At 41.0% G+C, this 23017-nt stretch overlaps 1 protein-coding gene across 1 annotated transcript in view; it reads right to left on the bottom strand.

The window, feature by feature from the left end:
• Window positions 1-23017, bottom strand: part of LOC137432639 (extracellular sulfatase Sulf-2) — a 95843-nt gene that overhangs the window by 12925 nt on the left and 59901 nt on the right. Inside the window, exons 13-17 of the mRNA XM_068124725.2 lie at window positions 14014-14110; window positions 13397-13494; window positions 10862-11004; window positions 10175-10317; window positions 7804-7946 (exon numbers count right to left, since the gene is read on the bottom strand). Coding sequence (XP_067980826.2) covers window positions 7804-7946; window positions 10175-10317; window positions 10862-11004; window positions 13397-13494; window positions 14014-14110 — 624 coding nt within the window. The remainder of the gene's footprint in view (window positions 1-7803; window positions 7947-10174; window positions 10318-10861; window positions 11005-13396; window positions 13495-14013; window positions 14111-23017) is intronic.

Here is a 23017-nt window from a genome sequence, read left to right as displayed (position 1 = left end):
AAAGTAGAGGAGGATTGGACAAACAATGGGTGTGGGGAGGAAAGACGGACAGGAAAGGATGTCTGGTGGACAGGATGGATACAGAAGGAACCTCTGAGGAAGGAAAAACTGGGAATTTGGAAGGAGTGGGTATTGGGGTGGAGACGGGGCGGGGATTAACAAAGGTTGAAAAGATGATGCTTTTGAATTGGGGATGATCTGAGATGATGGTGAACAGCTGTAATGAAAACCTGGAGGGAAGAATGCGAATGAAGAATGAGATTGTGCACCTATTTCCAAACTATTCAGCCAGACTAATGCAATTACGTCATTTTCAGAAATTAAGAGACTTCAAACATGAGATACTGTATAAGAAAGATGCGTACCGGTAATTTGAAAAATTCTTCATTTCTCCAGCTCTTCCATGAGCCTCGACTTTTTACAGTATACAAAAAGAGCTGATTAAACAGTGGCACAGCCGGGCATTCGCTACAACTTATATGGACGTTTTTCAAATTATGGATCTCTCTCATTGCTCATATTTTCTGAAAATTACGTAATTGCATTGGGATTACTTAATTACCTAATTGCTTGTCCAGCAGTGGTTATGGCAGGAATTTGTAATTTGTTCGGCGTGCCGGAGATAGCTTGCCTACTCTTCGTGAAGTACAACGTGGGTTATTTGACATCCACCAACAAATGCTGGCAGACAGGACACCAAATTTAACGTCCCATCCAATTGAACGGCACACACATTGATGAATCACCAGGTTAACTGTTTGTAGGTGGGTCGGGATTCAAACCCAGGCTAGACAGCTCCGAGGAAAGCGTGCGTATAGTCAGGTTCACTATGTTTTTTCGTTCAAAATCATGGTAGATTAGCAAACCTATACATTTTTGGAAACGTTATTACATGGAAAATCTGAAAATCAATGTTTACATTTGCCAATTCCGACCAATTCGATTCGACCAATTCGACCAATCGACCAATTCCATTCGACTAATTCGACCATTCGACCAATCGTTTCGATCGACCATTCGACCATTCGACCAATAATTCGATCGATTCGATTCGATTCGATTCATCGAATTCGATTCGATCGACCATTCGACCAATTCGATTTGCCAATCAATTTGACCGACCTTTGCTTGTGTGGAACGGACTGTGAAAACGATGCGGACTATATTGTCGGATACGACACACAGGACAGTGATGACGAACTCTAAATGGCATATTCTGTAATCGTGTATGTTTGATGCCATTGACTGCCTGTGTATATTTTGTCATTGACTGCCTGTGTAGATGTGAAGGTATACTGACTGCATGTGTTTGCAATTCAAAACCTTTGATTCGTGTCTTACCATTCCCCATAGCACTAATTTGATACTTTCATTGGATTCCTTGTCCCTGAAAATATAGGTTTAGTATATTTTAAAAAGTTTTTAGGGTAATTAGAGGCAGAAATAGAACAAAATATGTATTTTACAGTGGCCATTTAGAAAATCCAAAATGTCCGCCATACAGGTATCTCTCCAAATGTAAACATTGATTTTTAGTTTCCTTATGCTATAACCTTTCCAAAAATGTATAGGTTTGCTAATCATTTTGAACGAAATATAATTTATTGACATGGTGAACCTGACTAGTACTTCGAGGCCATCCAGCCAGCCCCATAACCGCGATTAAAGAAGCCAATTGCACATCCTATTCTCACTTTATGTTTACGTTTTTCTGTGCTTGTTGTTTTTTCAATTCAAATCCTTAAGTTCAATGACAAGGGAACAAAAGTGGAAGATGAAGGGGAAGATAAAGAAAGATTTTTTGGTAAGTCTTGGAGACAAAGCAATGGGTGGGATTGTGCACACAGATGCATGAGCAAAAGATCAATCAAACCATACTTGTTCACTTTACTTTGCTGAAATAAATATAAAGGAAATGCCAGCCTTTGGAAACGAGTTTGCCGAGGAACGTTTAAGGGTGAAGCTCAAATATGCAAGACAAATGTTCATATCCGTGCACCGACATTCTGCAGGGAACGAATGAATGCCTTCAAGTTTTAAGGGAACCAAAGCAACGCCCTCAATAAGGGAAACCAAACATTGCTTTGGTCGCCCTGCCACCTTCTGGAGAATTCCATACAATAGGAAGACTTTTTAGGATACAGGCAGCTAGCTCTACATCTGCTTTCGTTAGAATGTATACAAGACGGTTAAATATATGTAAGCGACTGTGTTTGCCTGGACAGAGATTGGCAAACACTTTCAAACGTTCCATTGTTAATGCCTCTCTCAATGCCAAGAGAGCTGAAAGCCTTTCGGACGTTTCAGGCGAAAGTGGAATATATAGTGCACGGAGTTCCCATGTCAGCACGAGGGTGAGATCATCCATAATTTGTGCACTTGCTGATTGGGTTTCCTTCATCTGCAGCCTCAGCATAGCATCTCATTCATTCAAATGCAGAAACACACAAAAAACGAGACTGTAGTTCAGTATTGATTCAAGCCATCACGCTTAGAGGTCAAAACGAAGTCCCTACATTGGAGAAGTTCAATATGTCATTGCAAAAGGTTACTTTACTTTAGTTATAGTATGACGTTTTCAATATGGTATATGGCTTCAATACTTCATAGTCACACGGCTTCACGGATAGCTTCACCGATCCTGTTTTTTGGTTTTATATATCGATATATAGATAGATAGAGACAGAATTGGTTGATTAATTTGCATTTGTATTTTTTTTTTACTTCCGGTTTATGTGCAAACCAACAACTCTGAGCATATACACCATGTGCACAACAAAAATGAATATAATTCGAGATTGCATGAATAAGAAGATTTGAAAATCTCCTCATGCACTGCCAGGACACATGAGCTCTTAAATGAGGTATCATTCAGCATTGCACGTGTTGTGGTTATGACATTTACCCCGATCAGACGTAATCAGCAACCTCCATTTATATATATATATATGTATATGTATAAAATTGTATATACTATATACATACCGGCAGGTATGCCATGGATTTATTTTGGGTGCCACGGAGATTTAGGGATTTTTTGATGGCATATTATGATCAGTTTTGGATGCGGTTTGCAACACAGTCCAATGTAACAGAGTGGCAGAAGTTGGAAGTGGGGATCCCGATGGGATGTACCATCTCCCCCGTTTTGTTTGTGCTGGTTATGGAGTTGTTGATACGTGCAGTGAGTGGACATGGGAAAGAAGTGGAGCTAGCCCCTGGTCAGAGGTTGCCAGCGATGTTTGCATTCATGGATGACCTGACAGTTGTCCAACAGTCGGCTGATGCAGCAGTAGAGGTACTGGGACGACTGGAAAGGTTGATGCGGTGGGCAAGAATGGGCTTTAAAGCAAGAAAGTCGAGGAGTGTGGTAGTGAGACGAGGAGTGGTGGATAACATGCACAGGTTTGAACTGGGAGGGGAGGTGGTTCCATCATTGGTGGAGGCCCCTGTGAAGAGTTTGGGAAGATGGTATACAGTGGAGTTGAATGATGTGGGAAGGGTGGACGAGGTGAGGAACAAGCCTGTGAGAGGTTTGAAGAGGATTGATGGATGTGGTTTGCCAGGTAAGTTGAAGGTATGGTGTTTGAAGTTTGGATTGATGCCACGAGTATTGTGGCCATTGATGATGTATGATATTGCGATTGGGCATGCAGAGAGGATGGAGGTTGTGGTGAGCGGGTTTGTGAGGAGGTGGTTGGGTGTGCCACGCTGTTTGACAAACATTGCCTTTTATGGTCAGGGTGGAAAACTCCGGTTTCCCTTGACATCATTAACCGAGGAGTTTAAGGTGGTGAGGGTGCGGCAGTTCATGATGTTGTGGGATTCAAGTGATGCAGTGGTGAAGAATGCTCTCCCAGAGAAGAAGAGAAGTCGGAATTGGAATGCAAGAGCAGAGGTGGATGAGATGGAGGAGCGGTTGCAACAGGAGGAGGTCGTGGGGATGGTACAGCACGGGAAGCAAGGCTTTGGGTGGATGAAGCATGAGCGATGGGGAAAGGCATGTGTGAAAGAGAGGAGGAAGATGGTTGAGAGGCAGGTGAGAAGATTGGAAGAGGAGGGGAGATATGTGAAAGCAGTCGGACAGGCACAGCAAGGTGCTTGAACGCGGTGGGAAGATGTGCGGGCGAGGACATTGAAGTGGCAAGAGATTTGGAGGATGGAGCCAATATTGTTGAGATTCCTGTTCCGAGCAACGTATGATGTGCTTCCGTCACCAGTAAACTTGAGATTTTGGGGGTTGTTGCAGGAGGAGAGATGTTATTTGTGTGGAGTTGTGGGAACGGTGCAGCATGCACTGAGTGCATGCTCAGTAGCATTGGCAGCAGGAGAATACAATTGGTGACATGATCAGGTGCTGGCGGTGGTAGTGCAGATGGTGCAACAAGAGGTGCTGAGATTGAGAGAGAAAAGAGTGGAGAAGGAGACCAATGGGGGAGAGGTGTTTTTTTTCAGAGAGGGCCACGTGGTAAGAGGTGGAAAGCGGAGGAGGTGGAAAGCAAGAGGGTTGTCAGATGCTTGTGATTGGCAGGTGGTGGCAGACCTAAAGCCACAATAGGTATTCCCAGAGGAGATTTGTGTGACAAGGTTGCGGCCTGACATTGTCATCTTGTCAGGTGCAACAAGACAGGTCATCTTAGGGGAATTGTCTGTACCTTGGGAAGAGAACATTGAGGAGGTGCACGAGAGGAAGAGAGGAAAGTACAGTTGGCTGGAGGCAGAGTGCCGGGAGAAGGGTTGGCGAGTTTCTTGTCAACCATTTGAGGTGGGGTGTAGAGGGTATATTGGCAATTCCTTTTCTGCATTTCTTGCTCGGCTTGGAGTGTGTGGGACAGAAAGAAGGAGGATGTGTGACAAAGTGGCCCAGGTTGCCTTGAAAGGCTCACTTTGGATATGGAGGAAGTTTATGGACGCACGTCGAACGGTGTAGGTTGAGGTTGTGGGGGATGGTTCATTTCAGTCTAAAGGGGTAGTGACTGAGCACGGAAGAGAAATGGACATGAATGGACAATATGGAAATGAACATGTTTTTGTTTGAGTAGTGCATGTTGTAAGGGTGATGGTTGGTTGTTTTTTTTGTTTTTGTTTTTTCGGTTTTTTGGTGTGGCAGTTAGTGGATGAGGGGCTGTTGATTCTGGGAGTGGAGGCAGTTTTGTTGTTGTCATCTGTATTCTCACTGGCTGGGGGTGGGTGTGTGTGTGCATCCGGGTGGAGCGGCTGCACGTGGAGGGGTATGTGCCCCTGCTGGCCCACCTTAGCTGACCGTATCGAGGTTGAAGGGCAGAAACGGGATGATGCTGAGGACCTCGACTGAGGACCCGGTCAGTGAGGCACACTTGTGACCAGGTGTGTTTTGAACTTATATATACATATATATATATATATATATATGTATATATATATATATACAGTCACGTGAAAAAGTAAGTACACCCCATGTAAAGTTTTGACTTTTTCAACATATTTCAACATACAGCTATTTGATCTTCATTTCAACAATATTGATAGATAAAGGTTATATAATATAACAAATATCATGAAACATTTACATTTTGTAGTCCATTGTATCATTTAAATAAACATAAATGCAAATTTCGCACGTGGAAAAAGTAAGTACACCCCTACATTTATCACTACTTCAAATACCTAAAATTAGAATCAGGTGCACCAGCTCAGGTGCAAATGAGCAGAACATCGTTAGAGAGGATCTTGGAGGAACCTGTCTTATTTAAACCTCAGACATTTAGTTTGGTTTGCTCTTTGTTGTTGAAGTGTGCGGCGTCACCATGCCGAGATCAAAAGAGCTCTCTGAGGCCTTCAGAAAGGAGGTTATAGATGCCTACGAGTCTGGGAAGGGATTTAAAAAGATCTCCAAACAATTTGAAATCAATCATTCGACTGTCCAGAAGATCATCTACAAGTGGAGAAGATCCCAAACAAATGCCAACTTGTTCAGGCAAGGCCGCCCCAGCAAGTTCAGCCCGAGAGCAGACTGCAAGATGCTGAAAGAAGTCTCTAAGAATCCCAGAATGTCATCACGGGACCTACAGGTAGCACATGCCACTGTTGATGTCAAAGTGCACGAGTCTACCATTAGAAAGAGGCTGCACAAATTTGATCTACATGGGAGGTGTGCCAGGAGGAAACTTTTGCTGTCCAGAAAGAACATCAGGGCAAGACTAAAGTTTGCCAATGAACACCTCGGCAAAGACCAGCACTTCTGGAACAATGTGCTCTGTACATATGAGTCAAAGGTAGAGCTATTTGGCCACAGTACCAGAAGACATGTTTGGCGAAAACCAAAGACAGCATTTGACCACAAGAACCTGATACCAACTGTAAAGCATGGTGGTGGAAATATTATGGTTTGGGGCAGCTTTGCTGCATCAGGGCCTGGGCAGCTCACAATCATAGAATCCACTATGAATTCTTCATTGTACCAGAGGGTGCTTGAGGATAATGTGAGGCCATCTGTCGGAAAGTTGAAGCTCAACCGAGGGTGGACCTTGCAACATGACAATGACCCTAAACATACCAGTAAATCCACCAAGGAATGGCTGAAAAGAAAGAAATGGAGGGTTCTCGAATGGCCAAGTCAAAGCCCGGATCTAAATCCCATCGAGATGTTGTGGGGGGATTTGAAAAGAGCTGTGCATGCAAGAACCCCTCAAACATCGCACAGCTGAAAGAATTCTGCATGCAGGAGTGGGCAAAAATTTCTCCCAGTCGATGTCAGAGACAGGTAGACAGTTATAAGAAATGCCTACTTGAGGTTGTTTCTGCCAAAGGGGGCAATACCACCTATTAGAGCCAAGGGTGTACTTACTTTTTCCACATGTGAAATTTGCATTTATGTTAATTAAAATTATACAATGGATTACAAAATGTAAATGTTTCATGATATTTGTTATATTATATCACCTTTATCTATCAATATTGTTGGAATGAAGATCAAATAGCTGTATGTTGAAATATGTTGGGAAAGTCCAAACTTTACATGGGGTGTACTTACTTTTTCACGTGACACTATATATATATATGTATATATATATATATATATATATACACACACACACATATATACATACATACATACATTGCATGTTGACTACAAAATAAATGCCGATTTTGAAGACAGATTGTCATGCTTTTTGATGGCAGGATAACTTTGAAGTATGTGCACTCACCTTTGAGCTGTCTGTCCTGGATTTAAATCTCGACACAGCTATGAACTGTCATACAATGAGTGTGATGTCCCTCTGAAGAACGTTAAACCAGAGGACCTGTCTGGCAACACTGGCCATTGGTGGATGCCAACATTAACGATCTCACAGGTATCTCGCAAAAGGTAGGTGAGTTATCACTGGTGCCCTGGCCAAATTCCAAATCCCTGCCACCTCCAGTTGAACTTCAGGCTTGGGCAACCGGTTGATGAAAGACTTGGGCCATAGAACGCTCCCTACCCGATCCCACAATGTGGGAATAATTCTAACCATTATAGTGCAGTAGCTGTAGTAGTAGTAGTCGTTGTAGTAGTAGTAGTAGTAGTAGTAGTAGTAGTTGTAGTAGTAGTAGTAGTAGTAGTAGTAGTAGTGGTAGTAGTAGTAGTAGTAGTAGTAGTAGTAGTAGTAGTAGTAGTAGTAGTAGTAGTTGTTGTAGTAATAGTAGCTTGCTGTCATTTGATGCTGGAATTTTTAATATAAGAGCATATCAATTTATTTCTGCATTCCACGGGAGAATTCACGTTCTTTGGTAATTCAAAATCCAGCCGATTAACAAAAGACAAATTCGCACTCCTCGTACCTGCTTCGAGATTTCCGCATATGAGGCCGATGTTTCCAAGAGGAGTCACATTCTCTCTGGCCCCGACACCGTCTCAGCTGTGCCAGTCGAGACAAAAGCTCATTCAGGGCAGCCCGTGTGAGTGTTGCAGCCACATTTTGCAACTGCGGTGAGAAGCAATGGATTTTTGCATCAAATAAATCCTCAATTATTACTCAGCTTTTCTTCTGTCGTTCTTGATTTATCATTCAATGTTTACAAGAACTTGTCACATGGAAGAAACGAGCACTTGTTGATTTATTATTATAGAGTTCATAGAACTCCTTACCCCACACAGTCTTAAGAAAAAGGATATGGGAAGGATATTTTCAACTGTTGCTTTGCGTTTGAGCACAATCTACATTAGCTTTGTTCATGAACTTTGAATAATGTGCGATGGCAACCACACGAAACCGATGCGTCAAACGGAACACTCCAGAGTTGAACCTTCTGCCAACATTTCTCAGATAAACCGACGATTAAGGAACAATCTTTGAGAAAAAGATGCACTAACATCTTTTGGATTAAGTTAGCTCTGTCATTGCATCGCTAGACCTCATTTTGGCTGAATCTCACTGTTACGAGCCCTCAGGGCGCATGGCATATCTGCTATTTGCATCTGTCGTTGCATCGCGTCCTTAGAGTGAGCAGCAAAATTGATTGGTCGAGACGGCATATCGTTTGGCCCAAGTACTGCAAAACTGATGACCTTGGAAGTGCAAACAAGGCGAATTGCGTTATTCAGTGATCAAATATATAATTCAATTGAAATAAAACAAAACTTTTAAAGGCCGTAGAAAAAAATAAAATTAAAAGTAATCATTGGATCGCACGTTTATCGCCATTGATGCACCATCTTTTACACCACCCTATCTAATACGTTAAATTAGTCATTACCTCAATCGTCAAGGTGGACGAAGTTTAAGCTTTCAGCCCTGTCTGTCTGTGTGCAGGATGTCTCAAAAATTGTGGACAGGTTTCGAATACATTTGGTAGACATGTTGGGTGTGTGAGAAGGACGAATTGATTAGATTTTGGTGAAGATCTACATCCAGATACAATAATGTTTTAAGTGCTTCTTCACCATTGAGAGATAGGGCCAAAAATGATATATATCACGATATCTCAAACGGTTGTGGATGGATTCGGACTAAATTTGGTGGACAGGTTTGGTGTGTGAGAAGGAAGAATTGATTAGATTTTTGGTGAAGATCTGAATCCAGATACAATAAAAATTTTTTAATGATTCTTCACCATTGAGAGATAGGGTGAAAAATTATATATATCACGATATCTCAAAAAGTTGTGGACGATTTATGACAAACCTTTGTGGACATGTTGAGTGTGTGAGAAGGACGAATTGATTCTATCGTGGTGAAGATCCGAATCCAGACACCAGAATTATTTTAATTTTAAATTGATTTTTCACCATTGAGAGATGGGACCCATAAATTATATATAGCATGATATTTCAAAAAGTTGTTGATGAGTTACAACAATACTAGGTAGATGAGTTGGTTGGTGACAAGAGCAAGCCGATTCGATTTTAGTTCAGGTTCGGATCCAGATTCAGCCTTTCAGTAGGATACAATTGCACGTAAACTGTTCTGCTTGGCGGAGGTATGTACTCTACCGAGTGCCATTCTAGTTCGTACCTGTTTGTGTCCTTTATGATGTCCCTCAAAACAGTAAGTTTACTGTATGGAATGAGTTTCAATTTTGCTTGACTGCCAGACCAGGCAGACAGACTGAAACAATTGCTGTGCCCATGCGTACACTCGGGATGAAACTCCATCCAATTTGCCAAAGTACTCCTAAACTGCAGGTTCATCATGATCCGATTCGTGTTCTACCATGTTCAGAATATATAATTCAATTGAAATTCAGTAGCTCCTCAATCACATAAATGGAACGACACACAGAGTAAATAGTTGCGCTACGCGTGCGGAGTAATTATATTATCATGGTATTATTACGCGTGCGGAGTATCTCTTGTATAATGTGTAAATTACAATTTCACACTGTGCAGAAACCCATATACAGGTGGAAAAATATCCTCTGATATGAACTTCTGGGATAAATGACATACATACATGGACATTTACATGTAACCAGACATTATGTTATCAGGGCATTCAAAAATTCATCAGAACGAGATATTCACAATAGTCCAAGATAAGCTGATGCTTCATTTGATATTTTCCATTCTACAAGTAGGTATGATTAGTGAGAAAAATATTTTCGTACTAATCAAAACAATTCTGTAGATTGAAAAATAAAACAGTTCCTGTTTTTTGGACAATGGAGTTAGCATCTCGCTGCTGGAATTTCTGAACGCCCCCTCATACATCACCTGGTAGGGGTCGGAATTCAGGTCGAAGTACTCGATGAATCCAGTGATGAATTTGCAGAAGAGGATGTTGTGGGTCTCATTTATCGTTCTCAGGCACCAATAGGTGTTGTTCACGGAGGTCGTGCAGGCACAGAAGTTGCCATCTGCGATTATAAACGTGACAGAGTTTATTTCAATTCATATTTTATAGTCGGGACTTAGAATTAATGATTTAAGGAATATACTGTTTTAACATGATTATACCTTCCCAATTTAGAAAGTAATGCAAATGCAGAGACCAAACGTGTATTATATATGCACAGTTGTAAAGTGAGAATGATAGGAAGAAGCTTATTTTGCAACACTGCTACGTGTATGGGCACTTAATTATATTTACCCGAATAATTGCGCAATGTCTCTCCCAGAGTTCACAGAATTGCCACTGACCAGGAAAAGATAATGATGCATTGTGATAGCAGACGTGTTCACGTGTGAAGTTCTTGACATTGATGCAACATATACTTATTGCAAAAATCGAGCGGTTTCACTATTCCAGCAAGGCGCACATTTCTCACAACACAATGGGTAAGCAGACAACAGTAAATAATTAATTAATTAATTAATCAATAAATTAATCAATAAATTAATAAATTAATGTGTGCAAATAATTTTGAAGCAAACAAATGCTGCATACGAGGAGCAACGCACGGGTCCAGTAGGGTGGAGTGCGCCAATGGTCATTGTCATGCGAGAAGCAGACAACCCCAGGAGACCTGCATGGCGAATCCTTCTTCGATCTGCGTCCCCTTTGCTCTTTCCGACGATGCTTTCGCCTCCCCTTCCTGTGAACACTTGGCGAGCCAAAAAACATTCGAGTATTAAAGATGATGAGAACATAGGGCAAATTTTAAAATAGTGACACTGAGATATACACATACTATTGCTTAAATATTTCAGGTCGGCCTGGATGCATTTCCAACAGAACCTCTGGATCTGACCTGGGTTCAAACCCTGTATACCCAAGTCGAGACCTTGTTTTGAAAAAAATTAAAAAGAAGGAAATTAGAGATACTTTTTCATGCCTCCGCTCCCAAAGGTGCCCACAGGTATTATGTTTTTGGGTTGTCCATCCGTCAGTCTGTAAATGGCTAAACCTCGTTTTTCTCAGCAACCATATCTCCGATTGAGATGAAACTTTCAGGGTAGGAGTGACAACCATGCAGAATGTTTTTATGATAATTGTGATGTCATAGGCCATGTGGTATGGTAGCCATCTTGAATTAAATGCAAATAATTAAAAAATATTTCTCAGAAACCGTTGAATGGAAAATTTTTAAACTTGGCACATTGTCAAATACTCCCAATGTGGAACAAAATCCAGATTGGATTGAAGGAAAATATCAAATAATTATATCTCCGAAACAGCTTACTCTGTCGATGCAAAATTTTACTAAATGTCATCTAACACCATTGTTGCATATAGTTTGAAAATTATGACTATGTAGGTCATGTGATTTGGTAGCCATCTTGGATAGAACAACGAACCTTATCCGATCAACACGAAACTTGACAAATATGATCCCCTACCCATACATATGCAGAGTGTACATTTTTGACGCCATATGTCACGTGGTTTGGCAGCCATACTAGCTTGAAAGGTGATTTTTTTTTTTAAATCCCTTCTCCGAAAATACTTCACCGATCGATGTGACACCTGTCCTGTGGTAAAAATATGATACTGCAAAAGAGCTGAAGGGATTTAAACCAACCTTGTTTTATTTTTAAAACAGTAAACATCTACCCATTGGCATGGGCAGGGACTACGCGGAGGCATATTGGCAACATAGTCGCATTGCTCTAGTTTTCTTATACAAGATTGAGGCTCTTGAAAGAACTAGGCAAGGAGGTTAAAAGGGTGATTAACTTAAAGTGGGGCAGTAGGGTAACAGGTGGGAATGAACGGATAGAAAAAGAATAGAGAAAGGGAGCAAGAGAAGGAGAGGTGAGGAAACACGAATCTGTAAGTAAGAGGGTTGGGTTGGGAATACTTCATCGGTGTAATGAAGTTTGCATGCAAGGACAGAATATGACATAAGATAAATGAATATGAATGAATGATCGTTTTGAGGCCATTTTCCCCGCTAGAGCAGGGGTTAGCCTTGCGGGTCCCATGACAATCATGGTTCCCTTCTTGAGGCAATGTTTTTATGGCCGGATGCCCTTCCTGACGCCAACCCTTGGTCACGCTCTTACGATGCGCAGGGATACAGTGTACCTATCCTGAATCGGGGTACACACCGGGATCATTCATCCCAGCAAGCTGGTACTCAATTTGCCGACCTCGGAAGGATGACAGGCTGAGTCAACCCCCCTGGTGTTAATTTAGCAATCGACCGGGATTCGAACCCAGGATCCTAGGATCCCCAGCCGGCACCCTAACCACTAAGCCAACACGAGGCTAAATATGACATAAGATGGTAGTGCATTATTTAGCTTGAATCTCTGGAGGGAAGAGTGTGATTGAACAGCCTCACAAAGGCCAGATGAGAGGTGATGTGTGCAATAAGCATAGATTTTGAGAATTCAACCAGCTCTCTGTAATGGCAATTCAGTCATGGTACATTTAAGCAATAGTATTGAATGTCTGATAATTAAGGGCAATTCAGTATTATACACAATCCTTCCCTAACTGACTGAGGAATCATCATGTAAATATTTGTCAGATATTGTAGTAAATTTTAAAATTGTCAATTTTCATCCGATTAACTTAAAATTTGAAGATGATGTGCATATCAGGTCACAGAATTCAAGTGTTACATCACATGTGTGACACAAATGAAAAATCACTCATAGAGCGACACTTTGCAAAAGAGAACAACGTAGAATGGCACTCAGTGGAGCATTATTTTGACCTCACAAATAATTGGTGGTTGAATTATGTGACCTGATATGCACATCATCTTCAAATTTTAAGTTAATCAGATGAAAATTGACAATTTTAAAATTTACTACAATACCTGACAAGTGTTTACATGACGATTCCTCAGTCAATTAGGAAAGGATTGTGTATAATAGTGAATTGCCCTTAATTATCAGACATTCAATACTATTGCTTAAATATACCATAACTGAACTGCATGATTGAAAAAATTGACAATTTTAAATTTTAGGCTACACATGCCTAAAAAAGGAGTTTTGGATGTCTCAAAATGCGCAGTTTCTCAAAAACAAGCAGCAACTCACCTACTGCGCTCGCGGCAGATACACTCTTCAGGTTTGATTCTCTTCAAATGTCCTCGAACTCTTTGAAGAATCTCAAGTCTTTGATTCAGCATTTTAATCTGCCACAGGTAGAAACATCTCATTATACACTCATCACCATGAACCATGCCCTATGCAAAGTGTTGGTGTTGCTGAAGCAGTTACTAGGCTACAATCCTGGTTGGTTCGCCATTCCAACTCAGGAAGTCCAGGCAAGAATTTGGCATTTACTCAAGGTGCCGGCAATAGCTTGCCTACTCTTTGTAAAGGACACCGTGCGATCTTTAACGTCCACCAACTAATGCTGACAGATGGGACACCCAATTTAACGTCCAACTGAGGGACGGCAGGCACACACATCGATGACTCACTCACCCTACCTTTGAAACACTGGGATAACGGTTTATAGTTGGGCTGGAATTCAAACCAAGGCTAAACACCTTAGAGGCGAATAATATGCCACCATCTCCATTATACATTATACTTTCTTTGAGCAATCATCGATTTTGAATAAATGACGGAATTCACACATCAGGTTCAATTATCCACAGCCATTATTAAGGGAAAGCCTTCACCGCATGCACGCACCATTGCATCACCTGTTCGTCCAGCTGTTTTTTATGATTTCTCCATCTGTCCAGTGATGAATGTAGCTGCCCATCACATGTTATTGTCTTGTTTTCAAGCAAGGAACAGCTGCCATTATGACAAATCACAGTACATCATTTGTATCCTTTCTCTTTCTCCTTTGTTGCCATGAAAACACCAAAACAATGACTTCAATGACAGTGTATTGGTTAACTATCTTTGCAGGAGATTGCTGCTGAAAACATCATCTTAACAACAACTAAGAGAATGTATATCTCGTTACTCGACTACTTCGTTACCGGCCGCAATTATTTCCACTTTGTGGAGCCAGCCAAGATACGTTTTTAGCCAGTGTCATTCATGAACCGGTTGGTCAGGCCTGAAGTTCAACTGAAGATAACAGGAATTTGAGATTTATCCAGAGTGCTGGTAATAACTCGTCCAATATTCAGAAAGGACACCATGGGAATTTTTTAACATCCACCATAAATTGCTGGCAGATGGGACGCCCACATTAACATCCATCGAGGGACGGGACACACATTGATGCCTTTCCTTGCCTGTGAAACACCAGGATGACAGTTTAAAGCTGTAATTGGAAGGAATAAACAATCAGCTCTCACTGAATCAATTACACCAGGTGGCTAGAATTACCAAATACATGAACTCCTCTGCTCTTAGAGCCAAATAAAGTTGCATAAAACAAACAAGAAAAGCGACACAAGGTAAGCCCTTTGCTGTTTCAAACTCTACCAAGGTTCCTCTACAGCTGCACAAACATTCACAAATAGTACAAACATGAGAATCCTAATGCTACACACCTCCTCAGCCACTGTACTGGTATCATCACTTGTTGGCGAATCATCAGAGACAGTGTAGACACAAATGTGCACCACCAAGGCTCCCAAGCATATTGTACAGTCACGTGAAAAAGTAAGTACACCCCATGTAAAGTTTTGACTTTTTCAACACATTTCAACATACAGCTATTTGATCTTCATTTCAACAATATTGACAGATAAAGGTGATATAATATAACAAATTTCATGAAACATTTACATTTTGTAGTCCATTGTATAATTTAAATAAACATAAATGCAAATTTCGCGTGTGGAAAAAGTAAATACACCCCAACATTTATCACTACTTCAAATACCTAAAATTAGAATCAGGTGCACCAGCTCAGGTGCAAATGATTAGAACATCGTTGGAGAGGATCTTGGAGGAACCTGTCTTATTTAAACCTCAGACATTTCGTTTGGTTTGCTCTTTGTTGTTGAAGTGTGCGGCGTCACCATGCCTAGATCAAAAGAGCCCTCTGAGGCCTTCAGAAAGAAGGTTATAGATGCCTACGAGTCTGGGAAGGGATTTAAAAAGATCTCCAAACAATTTGAAATCAATCATTCGACTGTCCGGAAGATCATCTACAAGTGGAGAAGATTCCAAACAACTGCCAACTTGTTCAGGCCAGGCCGCCCCAGCAAGTTCACCCCGAGAGCAGACCGCAAGATGCTGAAAGAAGTCTCGAAGAACCCCAGAATGTCATCACGGGACTGACAGGTAGCTCTTGCCACTGTTGATGTCAAAGTGCGCGAGTCTACCATTAGAAAGAGGCTGCACAAATTTGATCTACATGGGAGGTGTACCAGGAGGAAACATTTGCTGTCCAGAAAGAACATCAGGGCAAGACTAAAGTTTGCCAATGAACACCTAGGCAAAGACCAGCACTTCTGGAACAATATGTTCTGGACAGATGAGTCAAAGGTAGAGCTATTTGGCCACAGTACCAGAAGACATGTTTGGCAAAAACCAAATGCAGCATTTGACCACAAGAACCTGATACCAACTGTAAAGCATGGTGGTGGAAATATTATGGTTTGGGGCAGCTTTCCTGCATCAGGGCCTGGACAGCACACCATCATAAAATCCACTATGAATTATTCATTGTACCAGATGGTGCTTGAGGATAATGTGACGTCATCTGTCGGAGAGTTTAAGCTCAACGGAAGGTGGACCTTGCAACATGACAATGACCCTAAACATACCAGTAAATCCACCAAGGAATGGCTGAAAAGAAAGAAATGGAGGGTTCTGGAATGGCCAAGGCAAAGCCTGGATCTAAATCCCATCAAGATGTTGTGGGGGGATTTGAAACGAGCTGTGCATGCAGGAAACCCCTCAAACTTTGCACAGCTAAAAGAATTCTGCATGGAGGAGTGGGCAAAAATTTCTCCCAGTCGATGTCAGAGACTGGCAGACAGTTATAAGAAATGCCTACTTGAGGTTGTTTCTGCCAAAGGGGGCAATACCACCTATTAGAGCCAATGGTGTACTTACTTTTTCCACATGCGAAATTTGGATTTATGTTTATTTAAATTATACAATGGACTACAAAATGTAAATGTTTCATGATATTTGTTATATTTCAGCAATACCCCGGCCTACGTCATTAATTCGTTCCATAAGCTGTGACGTCACTCGGTTTTTTACGTAAACCGGGTGTAATGCCTTAAAAATGCCTTTAGAATGCCTTAAAATGAAGACAAACACCGTAAAACTAGAGTAAATAACTGGAGGAGGCTGTGGCTTCGCCCTGAATCTTTGCCGCTCCCCGTCGGGAGTCCCTCCGTTGTTTTCTATCGGTCAAGTCTTCTCCTCGAATGGGGTGATCGGCACGGATGTGTCGACCATGAGCGGGCTTGTGTACCGAGTGGCTCCGCGGCCGCTTCACCACGGCGTGCTTTACCCAACGTGTCCGAGCAGTTTCACCGGTGGTCGTGTCGTGTCATCTGTGACGAACAAACGAGCTCAGGGTTCCGTGAACCCGGCCGCCCCGGAGATCGACGCTCGCCTCCTAGTCGTAGACGTGCCCCGTCTTTCCTCGAGCGGCCGAAGTTGCATGCTTCTTTTTTTTTTGGATGATGTGATATACGCAGAAACAATGATGTACAGGCAGGAATTTGCAAATCCATGCACATGTGCACATGAACACGTCGATCGGTTCGTCGACGCCGGATGCCGGCGAGGTGCCCGACGAGGCACCCCAGCTTAAGGCATGACACGGTCATTCGTTTCACATGGGCCATGGGCCCTGGGGCCTGACCTCGTCGCGGACACTAAACACTCTGCACAGTGACGTGACGTGACGTGACGTGATGTCTGCCGCGGACGGTTGTCCGAGCCGGCATCGTCGTCATGTTTCGCCGTTGCCACATTGCGTTCGTTGTTTTACACAGTAAAGGAATAATCACAAAAATAACAGCGAAAGGCAAAGCAAGCACGCAGCCGCAGCACAGGACAAAATGCATATGGCGTTGCCTTTGTTTTGAATGAGAACCAGCAGCTACGCGTACATATACGTACATTTTTTTTTTTTTTTTACTGTGCTTTTTATTATATTTTTAATTGTTTTTTAGCTTCTTTGATTGTTAATTTTTATGTACTATTTTATTCATTTTAAATATATTTTTTTCACGTCCTATTATGATGTAGGAGTGACGTAAAGTTGCACATAATTACGTTCGCTGAACTGAAATTTACTCTAGAAGAGTGGCGTAAAGTCGGATTTGATGTAGGTCGAAATGGCGTAAAACAGGGTATTGCTGTATATCACCTTTATCTGTCAATATTGTTGAAATGAAGATCAAATAGCTGTATGTTGAAATATGTTGAAAAAGTCAAAACTTTACATGGGGTGTACTTACTTTTTCACGTGACTGTATATACCATGTCACACCCACCCCCAATTATGGCTGAGAGACGTAATTGGATCTAATTGTTATTTATATGTTAACTGCTATTAGCATCGCATGGGGTACATGCTTGGGAGGCTCGGTGGTGCGTGTTTCTCTTGACGCTGTCACTGATGATTCGCCAACAATTGATGTAACTGTTATTGCAGCTGAGGGGGGCATGTTGCATATGGATTCTCAATTATGTACTACTTTTGAATGTCTGCAGCTGCAGAGGAACCTGGTTGAGGTTTGAAACAGAAAAGGGCTTACCTTGTGCAGCTTTTCGTGGATGCTTTATTTGACTTGAATACATGATACAGTCATGACCAAAAATATAGACACCCTTGCACTTATTTCAAATAACTCACAATTTTCTCTAAAAATAAGTTGAAATTGACAAAAGCATTTGGTCTCCACAATTCTTTATCTCACTGTTAATATTACAGAACCTTTCTTTTTGATTCAGAACTTAATATATCCTTTTAAATCAGAAAATAAAAAGAAATGGCATTGATAAAATTATTGACACCCGGGACTTAATATTTGGTATCACAACCTTTGGACAAAATAACTGCAGTCAAGCGCTTCCTATAGCCATGAATGAGCAGACATCTCTCTACTGGCAGTTTGGCCCACTCTTCTTGTGCAAACTGCTCCAGTTCTCCCAGATTTGAAGGGTGCCTTCTCCCAACTGCTGTTTTCAAATCTCCCCACAGGTATTCAATGGGATTTAGATCTGAACTCATTGCTGGCCACTTCAGAACAGTCCAGAGTTTTGTCTTGAACCATTCCTGGGTATTTTTTGAAGTGCGTTTGGGGCCATTGTCCTGTTGCAAGACTCATGGCCTTCGACGGAGATGTCACCATGACGACGAAGCCATGGCCTTCTGACACTGGGTTGAACATTTCGCTCCAACATACCTTGGTAATCTCCTGATTTCATGACGCCGTGCACACATTCAAGGCACCAGTGCCAGAGGCAGCACAGCAACCCCAAAACATCACTGAACCTCCTCCATGTTTGACTGTAGGGAAGGTGTTGTTTTCTTTGAAGGCTTCATTTTGTTTTCTGTAAACATAGAGTTGATGTGCTTTACCAAAAAACTCTAATTTGGTCTCATCTGTCCACAGGACATTCTCCCAGAAGGATTTTGGCTTGTTCAGGTGTGTTTTCGCAAACTCCAGTCGGGCTTTCTTTTGTCTCTCTCTCAGCAATGGGGTCCTGCCATAGAACCCCCTTTCATTGAGTTGGCAATGGATGGTGCGAGTGGAAACTGTCGTACCTTGTGTCTGTAGGTCAGCTTGAATCTGTTTGGCAGCTGATCAAGGTGCTTTCTCCATCAATCGAACAATCCTTTGCTGCAATATTCGAGCAAGTTTTGTCTTGCGGCCACGTCCAGGGAGGATGGCTACAGTGCCATGGGCCTTAAACTTCCTGATAACATTGTGTACGATGGACACAGGAACATCAAGACCTCTGGAGATGGACTTGTAGCCCTGAGATTGTCCATGCTTGGCTACAATCTTGTGTCTGACCTCCTCAGACAATTCTCTGGTTTTCTTCCTTTCCTCCATGCTCATTGTGGTGCACACAGCGACACAAAACAGCAGAATGACTCATTTTCTCTGTTCAAACTGGTTTAATGAGCGATTTTAATATTACAGGCACCTGCAACTCACCATAGGTGAGTTCAATTCCAAAGTAAAGGAGAATCACCTGCTTGAAAGCCAATTATATCTAACAAATTCTAAAAGGTGCCAATAATATTGTCCCGGCCATTTTAGGATTTCTGTGTGGAATAAGATAAGATTTAGTAATTTTTCAGATTTTTGTTTTGTTTTGTTCCACTGCAAACCAAAGAAATACAAATGTGGATACCAAAATATTTTTTACTTTCAACAATTTTCTGGAAGAAACGGTGCATTATTTGAAAAGAAGACAAGGGTGCCAACATTTCTGGCCACGACTGTACAATATATATCGATGTGTATATATATATATATATATATATATATATATATATATATATACATATATACATATATATATATATACACATATACATATATATATATATACACATATACATATATATATATATATACACATATATATATATATATATATACACATATATATATATATATACTATATATATATATATATATATATATATATATATATATATATATATATATATATATATATATATATATATATATATATATATATATAGTTATACACATATATATATATATATAGTTTTATTTATATATATATATATATATATATATATATATATATATATATATATATATATATATATATATATATATATATATACATATATATATATATATATATATATATATATATATATATATATCTGCTGCATTTGGCCATGCATTTAAACTCAGTTTATTGCCTGACCTTTGTTTAGTTGGCCTGACCTGTGTCTGCACATGTTGTAGTTGTCATGATCACCAAAAGGTGGCTTACTATGACCACATCCTATATTCAATGAGAATGAGTGTGCTGCGATTTATTTATTTGTCGTGAGGTTTGAATCAATTGAACATTAATAACAGAATATTGGGATGCTTGGTGCAATCTTTATGAATAATTAATTATCTGATTCAATAGGGACTTGCAGCTACTAATTCATTCCATATAAGTAGACATTTACATTGCTGGTGGTAAACCAGTGAGATATTTATTTTGTATCTCTATGTCGTGGTTACCTATAGAAGTCAACCACCTCCTCCCCCCCTCCCCCATCTAGAACCTCTTCATGAGCGCAGATTTTGATGCAGTCAATACACCTTCGTTAGGTATCAGATATGAAGCATGTGGCCAAGTTTCATCAAAATCGTGTGTTTGGTTCAATCGATAATGGCTGAAGTGTTTAGGGACTCACTCACTCACTCACTGACTTAGCTATGGACACTGCTCGATCGCATAAGCTCACAGGGCTAAAGTCTAGGTGAGATAAAAATTGTAGCATTTCAACAACATGCAAGAATTCGGACTTGTTTTCATGTTCTTGCTCTCCATGAACTTACCTTCCAACACCAGGTTCTTCTGTGTCATATATTAAAGAATACAGTCAAATCATTGAGGCAATGGGGTAGCCTGCAGGACAGACTTGCTTTCTTAATCAATCAATAGCAGTTCGCTAATTTCACACAACATTCGATCACAAGTAAAACTAGAACGAAACTCGGTAGAGCGCAAACCTCCGATAAGGTGAACAGTTTATGGTTTGTATCCCACTAATAGGTCAGATCTGGATCCGGACCTGAAACAAAATCGAATGAGCTTGTTCCTGTTACTTCCCCAACTCATTCACCATTTTTGTCACAACTCGTCCACAACTTTTTTTAATATAATGCCATATCTCGTTTTTGGCCCTATCTCTCAATGATAAAGAATCGCTTCATAAAATTCTTGTATCCGGATACGGATTCGGATGTTCACGAAAATCGAATCATTTCGTCGCTGTCACACACCCAACCTGTCCACCAAAATTTCATCCGAAACCATCAACCTTTTGAGATATCCTATTGACAAACAGACAGATAGAGGTGAAAACAGAACCCCCATCCATTTTAAGTGATGAAGGTAACTATCACCACAACAAAAGTATCACGCTATACTTCATATGCACCTATCATTGCCATGCAAAGCAACAGTCCATTTGACATATAACTCACCAAAATAGCATACCTTCGTTTTGAAGCATTTGTTTTATATTCTTTGCAAAAATGTAGAGCACCTTTTAGAATAAACAAAATGTGAGGATAAACATTCATCATAACGTGCCATGTTCTACACAGAGCATCGGTTCTGCTGAAAGAGTTTCTTGGTGAGGGTTACATATTGGACGGGTCACCAGTCAAATTGATGAATCACCCTGCCTGTAAAACACCGGGATGACAGTTTATAGATGGGCGAATATATGAACCAAGGCTAGACAGCTCAGAGGCGAGTGTGCACACCCTACCTCTCGGCCATCCTGCCATCCCGGGTAAACATTGATCAAAATAAAACAATTGGCTCAATAAATTGGCAGACAAATCATATTGGATAAGATAGTAGTTTTTACTATGCAGTTTGGTAACAGCTCAAGTGTATACCAGGTGGGAGAATGTGCTCTGGCCCAAAGTGGAAAGTCATGCTTCTTCATAAAGCTTAAATACCTAGTACTTAGTGGGAAGCTGCGGAGCAGCAAGGAGCAACCACTTTGCAGAAGATGGCAGGATGGCATCCATCAAAAAATTATTTATAGGCCCTGAGACTCGTGCAGGAGCTACAACACAAAAGGCCAGATGTCAGGTTTATTCTGCACCGGAGAGGCTTTGGTTGATGTTATGTTCAATAAGCTTCAGTAACAGAACCTCCAAGCAAGTGGCAACAAAAGATGTTTGGTGGATTTGATGTACAATTCTATGCAAACAAGAGGTTTTTCTGGATTGAATGATTGTAATGGAGCAGGCTGATCTTCTGGAGGTCAGGAAAACAAGATTCCGCTATAGCAAGGATAAGAAACTGTGCAGTACATCGTTACAAGGAAGTCGTTTGCAAGTGGTACAAGTGGTTTTCGAAATACATCCAAAAGGTTATCAATGCTAGTTTGAAAAAGGATTTGTCCTGTAACACTGGTATGAGGGAGTCGGAGTCACAGGGAGTGCGCATGACAAGAAACCATGGAGTAAGGGCAACTCGCTGCTTGAATGGAGAAAATCTTTCAACCAGGTAAGAAGTCAACCCCCACGGGTGCAAATGTCCAAAAGCTTGGAGAGCAAGGCAAGATGCCAGACTGTGTGGAATGTTTGAGATATGCCTTGAGAGACTGCCCTGACCTTCTTGAGGTTGACAAATTCATTGCCGAGTTAAGAGACGTAGCATATGCAGTGCCGGATAACAAAAGGTTCTGCATACACAAGTCATTATCATCTTGCTATGTCTGTTTCTGGGAAGAAAAAAAAAAAACCGATTTCTAACATTTTCATTGCATTATCTCAAGGCAAACATTATCCAAGTCAAGGCACACTGAAATAATTCTTTTCCCTGTGTCTAGAAAATAGAATAACAAAAAGGTTGCAATTTAAACTGTGCTGAAATGGAAAGTCTCAAATTGAAATAATAAATAACAAGCGTTACGCCTAGGTCCCCCGTCGGGGAAGTGATGTGAGTTGACAAAGTGGAAGACGCAGAAAACATGCTATGATATGATATTTCACTCACAAGGTTCAGACATACATGGAGGCGGCCATCTTG

This window comes from Myxine glutinosa, chromosome 8, assembly GCF_964187855.1.
Source record: "Myxine glutinosa chromosome 8, kmMyxGlut1.1, whole genome shotgun sequence".
Lineage (NCBI taxonomy): Eukaryota > Metazoa > Chordata > Myxini > Myxiniformes > Myxinidae > Myxine > Myxine glutinosa.
The sequence above is the reverse complement of the archived record's forward strand: the minus strand, read 5'-3'. Positions and strand labels throughout refer to the sequence as shown.